This window comes from Leptonychotes weddellii, chromosome 11 (assembly GCF_054177405.1).
Source record: "Leptonychotes weddellii isolate Sample4059 chromosome 11, ASM5417740v2, whole genome shotgun sequence".
Taxonomy (NCBI): Eukaryota; Metazoa; Chordata; class Mammalia; order Carnivora; family Phocidae; genus Leptonychotes; species Leptonychotes weddellii.
Genome location: NC_138379.1, coordinates 2,918,989 through 2,925,889, shown reverse-complemented (window position 1 = coordinate 2,925,889; position 6,901 = coordinate 2,918,989). Strand labels below are relative to the sequence as shown.

Here is a 6,901-nt window from a genome sequence, read left to right as displayed (position 1 = left end):
GGGACTCATTTGGGTTCATCGCAGAAACCTCAGGAAAATGTAGAGCAGAAAGGAACAGCCACGCAATACAGGTTTTCTTTAGCAGTAATCACAGGCTTTGGAGCTAAGCTGTCCGATGCGTCGCCCCCGACCCCGGGCGGCTCTGAGCCCTGGGAACCCGGCTTGTCTGAGCCCAGACGAGCTATCCGTGTCAACTGCACCCCAGTTGCAAACAGGTGAAATGCCTCGTTAGTCATTTTTGTAGCGGTTACGTGTTGAAAAGGTAGTATTTTTGCATGGTAGGCTACATTAAATATTTTCTGAATTCTGCATCATGGTTTTACTCTTGTAATGCGGCTCCTGGCACGTCCCAGGTTGTGCGTGTGGCTCACACCGTGCTGCTGCTGTTCAGCGCTGTCCTATAGGATCCAGGAAGCCCCTCCTTTCAACGGAGAAGCTCCTTCAGGAGGTTGAGGTCTGAGGCGCCAAACCTGAAGGAGGTTTAGGTCCGATCCCCAGTGTTGGGTTGGGGAGACCTGCTGATTTCTTGGGGAGGCCCCTGCTTCGTTTGCTCATTTGTGTGTCCCACAAAACTTGGGCCATCGTGGCCAGCCTGGCAGGCCCTGGGACGCAGTGTCCACGCGGGGGAAGCTTGCAGCCCAGCAGCTCCGCTGTGGGATGGGGGCCCCAGACCGAGCAGAGGCCCGGACGCAAACAGAAAGAAGCTGGCATGGAGCCATGCTCACTTGGCGGCACGACCAGACAGCAGGGTTTCCCGGGAAAGGCCGTTCACGGTCCCACATAAACCTGGGCGAGCTTTTATTCCTGTCTGGGGTGCCGTCCCGCAGGAAAGAAGCAGGATCACTCCATAAAGACACCGAAGCCTTGTGCTGTGTCCGGGGAGCACCGGCTTTGCTTGATCCTTGGGGGAACCGTATGAAGCCACATGTGTGCAGGAGGATTCGCTCCAGCTGTAGCCAGAGCCTGTGAAGTCAGGGTCCAGCCTCCCTGGAGATGGGTCTTTGCGGAAATTAAGGGCAGCGTGTGGTCACTGACCCCAGGGGAGCCGCACGGCAGGTGTGACGCACTTACACTCCCAACACACACACGCGTGCACACACCCACACACGCAGAGAATGCAGGGCCGTGGGGCTACATGGGGGAGACGTTCACACTCTCCACAGCGCAGGGATCCCGACTCCCATCCTGGCTCCCCAGCCTGGGGGGCCTCACCGCCTTCACCCCGAGCACCCCGTCCTTGTCTGTCTGAGGTGCCATCCACAGTCGGGAGGAAGGCTCAGGGGACAGCAGTTGAGTTCTCCTTGGGGAGATGGGCATCCTTTGCTCTCGTGGGGAGCTCTGGCGAAAGGAGGTCACTAGTTCTCTGAGCCGGCTGGGCTAAAGCTCTTCTCTTCTCTCAAGCCCCGGGAAGAAGAGTTAAAGCAGCAAAGGAGGTTACTTCCGAGGCTTCCCTTCTGAGAAGCAGGAGCCATGACGCGGAGTTTCCACACTGCTGGGCAGGGTGATCTGGCGGCTGGCTCGGCCCGCGGCCGGGGGGCGCAGGGGGCTGTCTCTGTCCCAAGCCCCCGGAGCGGGCAGCATTTCTGATGCCCAGGCATCTATCGGGGGGATTAATGCTGTGATTCCCGAAGGGGCACTGGGGAGGAGGGAGCAGTTTGAGACTCAGGCTGGACTTGCCCCCCCCCACACACACTTCCAAAGAAAGGACCCTGGGATGGGGGGACATCTGTGTGAATCCACTTGCAGACGGTTGTAATCACCGTAAGAACTCGAGTTAATGTTTGTAGAGAGCTTAGCACGGTGCTGGCTCTTAGCAAGGGCTATAACACTGCTCGTTAAATAAACACACACACAGGGAAATCTGTGGTGTGCCAAGGACAGGAAGGGGGTGAAGGGTAGAAATAAAGCAGAAGACGGGACCGTGGAGCAGAAATGAGTCTGAGCGCCGGGACGGAGCTGGGAGCGGGGACAACAGAACAGAGCTGGACCAGAGAGGCTTCCAGGAGGAGGTGACGGGTGGCTGAGGTTAGCACCCTAACCCAGCCAGGGTGCTTTTTGGGTTCTTAGGAATTCTCAGAGGGCAAGCAGGGGTTAGCAAAGCACACGAAGCATCTGAAAACGCTCTGAAGGAAATAACATCCAGAGATTCCTTTGGGGGAAGAAAAAAAATCCCCCAGACAGAGCTTCATGCTTTGGCTGCACTCCAGAACTTTGGGCTGGCGGTTTCCGTGCCCACGGAGTCTCCCTGCCCACTGCTCGGGTTCTGACGACATGCGAGGGAAGGAAGTGACAGGAGTCCCGTTCCTGCCCACCCTATCTTGGTTATAATGCCCCCAGGCATGTCTCCCCCCGGGGAGGTTACACCCCAAGGTGCTTTTAGCACATGAAGTCATAAACCTGTTTGGCATCGTGTCCTCCCCAGACGGGATGCCCACCGGACACTCGCAGGGGTGCCGAGCCAGCGTGGGAGCAGGACGGGGCCGTTGAGCTCACAATAGCCCTGACTCATGAGCAGCTCACTCCTTCATGCGGTCTTCCCCACCCGGCTGCCCCTGTGAGTCAACACCTTATTTAGCACCTCTGAGTGCAGAGATCCGTACTGGGGAGAAAGCCGGCCTGTTGCGCGGATGGCCAGAGTCAGGGGGCAGCGCAGCCTGGCTATGCCCCGTACTACCCCCTCCACCAACTGAGAGTAGCCAGGGCCACCTATGCATTTTGTAAAACCCAAATCTCTTACCTCCTATCCCTCTAGTTCTATGTGTGCGTGCGTGCACGCATGTGTGTGTTGGATTCATGGAATGAGCCCTGGTTTGGACGGTCAGGAGACCCAGATGGAAAGCCAGATCTGCCTCTTGGCTGTGCCTGAAGCCAAGCACATCACCTCTCCGGGCCTCTGCACTCCCATCTGAGGACTTGGGTGATAAAATCAGCCTCCCGGGTCTTCCTGGAGAGTGCAGGCAGGAGCCGGAGGTAAGCCCAAGAACAGTGGCTCTCCATTGGGGGCGATTTTGCCCCCTGGGGACACCTGAAATGTCTGGAGATGTTTGTAGTTGTCACTCTGGGAGGGAGAGGTGCCCCTGGCATCGAGTGGGTACAGACCAAGGATGCCGCTGACCATCCTACAGGGCACAGCCTGGCCCCCGGGACAAACAGTGATCCAGCCCCAGACGTCAGCAGTGCCGTGGAGAAGCCCAGCCCCAGGGCACCATACTAGACGAGGCCGTCGCTGGAATTATCCCTGACCCGGGGCTCACCACGGCCTGGCCAGGCGGAAGGCCTCGTCCTGCCTCGAAGTCTAACGCTCGGTTTGTTCACCTTTTTGCTAGGGCCGCCGACAGCCGGGGGAGTGCTGGGACACGCGCAGCTGGGCAGGGCACAGAGCAAGATGTTCCTTCTCGTGGGCAGGGGCAAAGAGGGGAAACTGATGTTGGGAAGGGCCCTCCGAGCCTCTTACAAGGGAGGCTCTCTCGCGGCTCAGTCCCCTCTGGCGTCCCTTGTCACCCCGTGCTCGTACTCCTGGCGATTATTACAACGCCAGCAAAGACCTAAGAGCGTAACAGCGGCTAACATCACAATATAACGAGGGGGCAGCACGGTGGCAGGTAGGGTGAGCCGTGAAGCCCAGAGCTTCCCATAATAAAATGTCCCATTTAGACTAATGAAGCTGGTTTTTATTCATGAGCGGGGAATTAATCCTGTGGTGAGATCTGTCCCTTTGGGGTTTTAATGATGAGACTCACTGAGTCCAAAAGCAAAAAGTGCAAAGCTGATGCAACAGTATTTCTAGAGGGCCAGTTTAGAAGCAGTTAGCGACTCCGAGCAGAGACACGGTCCCGACGGGATGGCCCACAGGAGATGGCATGAGGCAGGAAACCAGCAGCTGAAATCATCACCAGACCGGGGAGGCTTTAAAGTTCCAACTTGGGGGAGAGCTCGGCAGAGAAGAATCCCATTGCCCTCCTTGGTTTGGGGGAATGTTGTTCTTACTTTTTGGTCCCTGAAATCCCAAGACCCACGCAGTCCCAACCCAGGTCACAGTAGCCCCGGGGACAGGATCCATCCCTGTTGGCCTGTCCTTTCTGCTCTGTGCAGAGGCCACCCTGCAGATCCCCTCGGCCTGCCGAAGCATCTCCACACTGTGCACCTGGGAGCCTGGGGGGCGGCAAGAGGACGCAGAATGCAGGGAGAGAGGCAGAGCAAGGAAATGTGCTGATACGTAGCAGGGAGAGTGATGCTTTACGAGCAAGCTGGTGTCTGGACCCGGCTAAGTCATAAATCACAGAAGCAGGTGACACCGGGCTTCTTGGGCAAAGCCAGAGCAGGGGGGTGGGCGCCACCCTGCCTGAGAGATTGTCCCCCACTCTGTAGCAGCTCCCAGAAGGGCTCAGGCACCCCCCCTCCCCGAGCCCACTCAGTCAGCAGTCCAGGCGTGTGGGAATGCCAGGGTACCTGGAATTGAGGAATCACAGTTTTGCTCCTTTTTCACAAATCATACCTCAGAGACTTCTGCAAGATCCTTTGTCACTTGAAAATAAATTTAGAAAGTCAGGGCATTACAGTTACACAATCTTGGTTGTTTACCAACAAGGGTAAGAGAATGAAGTTACATAATCCTGTGTGTGTGTGTGTGTGTGTGAGAGAGAGAGAGAGAGAGAGAGAGAGAGATTCTTCCCAGCCTGGAAAGCTCGAACTGGCCTCGGCATGGCAGAGGCCAGGGAGGGCTGTTTGTGGTGAGGACTTAGCCGGCCTGGCACACTTGTCCAAACCTGCACTCGCCGTCCAGGATGCAGACAAAGGGTCCTTGAGGGCCACTCAGCGCCCACTGGCAAGGCTTACCCCAGGACAGACTGATCTTACTACACCTCTCAAAGTTCAAGAGGTTCACAAACTTGAGCCTAAATGGGGGTGAGGAGAAGGGAAGGTCACGACAATGACAAGATGACAGTAGCAGTAACAGTGGTCCCCACCGCCCAGCCTCCCCCGTGCCAGCTGCTGAGCCCCAGCTTCACGCACACTGATGTTCACGGAAGGAGACGCAGGCTCTGTGAGGCTAAGGACGCCTGACCCAGGTCACAGGGCTGGAAGGTGCCAGAGCTGGAGCCAGACCCCACCCCATCTCCCCCGCCCCCATCCTGTCTGCTTTATGATCACTCCTGTAGGCCCGGAATGTTCCTCAGTGGCCGTTTGACAAGCAGCCATTGGGCATCGAGTGTATGAACCCAGTGCAAAATGGGTAAAGGAAGCTCTGTGGTCAAGGGCTTAAGTGCTTGAGTGAGGGGCAATCCAGGATGACTGCCTGGAGGAGGTGGCTTTCAGTGCACACCCCGAAGACCCAACAAGATGTATGGAGGCAGAGGAAAAGGAGACTTTATTCCCACTGGGCAGAGTTGCCAGGGTGGCCCCTGGGGGCTACACCTGGGCATGGCTGCTCCTGGAGACTTGTGTCATCCTCCTGCGGGGATGGTGGATTAAAAACCTGTCCTGGGGAGCACCTCCCATGGGCCAGGTCCCTGCTCCTTAGGGATGAAAGCAATCCAAGTCACCGTCCCTCCCTCAGGGAAGGAGTAGAGCGACACAGGAGGAGTGCAGGCAGCTCTGCATGAACCCCAGGCCCCTTCCTTGTGCCCCTCTGCACAGTGAGGCCCACGAGCCTGGTCACGGGAGAGGAAGCTTCCATAAATGGGGGCTCAGAGAGACGTGTACATGGGGGAGCCACAGAGGGAGCAGGGCCAACTGGAGAGGGTGGGCCCTCAGGAAGCAGGGGAGGCTCCCTGGAGGAAGTCAGGTCTGAGTGGCCGCAGAAGTCCCCCAGGGCGAGGAGGAAGGGGCAGAGAGAGCATTCCCACGCCAACCTCCGAGGGCTCCCTCCCCTGCAAGGTGACCTGACACAAAGTGCGACGTTTGGAGACTTTTATTAAAGGTGGGGGCTGTTGGAAGTTTTCTCCCTGGGATGCAACCTTGGCCACCCTCAAAAACTCCAAGGGGCACTTTCCCGGATAAAAATAAAAGCTGGAGGGGCCGCAGGCATGGAGCGCTTTCTTCCCGTGTTTAAATTTCTTCGGAAAGTCTGAGCGCGCGGCCGCCGCCCCTGCCCCCGCGCGCAGCAGCGCCGGGCCCCTCGGGGCCGCAGGGGGGCGGCCGCAGCGCGCGGGGCGCGGGCCGGGCCGGGCCAGGCCGGGCGGGCGGGCGGCGGGCGGCGGGCGGGGCGGGAGGCCCGGCCCCCTGCGAGCGCGCCAACGCTGCCCGGTCCGCCCGCAGAGGCCGCCGCGGCCGTGGATGCGGAGGGCGCGCCGCCCGGCCGGCCCGGCGCCCAGGCGGCCGCGATGAGGGTCAACGAGAAGTACTCGACGCTCCCGGCCGAGGACCGCAGCGTCCACATCATCAACATCTGCGCCATCGAGGACATCGGCTACCTGCCGTCCGAGGGCACGGTGAGTGCGGGCGGCCGCGCCCCGGAGGGAGGGAGGCCGCTCACCTGCGCCGCGTGCGCGCAGGGAGGGCGGGGCGGGGGCTCTCGGGGCGCGTGGGGAGCGCCCACCCACGGACGAGGCGCCGCCGTCCCCGGGGGCAGGAGCCTGAGCGTGCCACGGCTGGGCCCCGGGTGGGACGCCCCCTTTCCATGGGGGCTCGGGGCAGCGGGGTGGGGGCGGGGGGATCCGCGAGAGGTTGGCAGCCTCTGCGCCCTTCTCGGGTTGGACCCTCCGGCGACTGCCTCACCTGCCCGGGAGCACGGAGTTCCCGGGAACTCCGTGTCCCGCAGGGGAGCGCTCAGCCCCCCGGGGAGCTGGGGGACGCCGGTGGGTCCAGACTTGTTTCTGCGCAGGTCCAGTTCCCTGCCGGCGCCTGCGCCTGGTGCAGGGGGAAGCGAGTGCCAGCTGGCCACGTGGTTGGGGACCCCTAT

The 6,901-nt window shown here is 59.9% G+C and overlaps 1 protein-coding gene across 1 annotated transcript in view; it reads left to right on the top strand.

Annotated features, from left to right (window-relative positions):
• The window catches only part of ANO1 (anoctamin 1), a 134,606-nt gene that overhangs the window by 48,248 nt on the left and 79,457 nt on the right, over positions 1-6,901 (top strand). Inside the window, exon 2 of the mRNA XM_031041251.2 lies at positions 6,259-6,431. Coding sequence (XP_030897111.2) covers positions 6,259-6,431 — 173 coding nt within the window. The remainder of the gene's footprint in view (positions 1-6,258; positions 6,432-6,901) is intronic.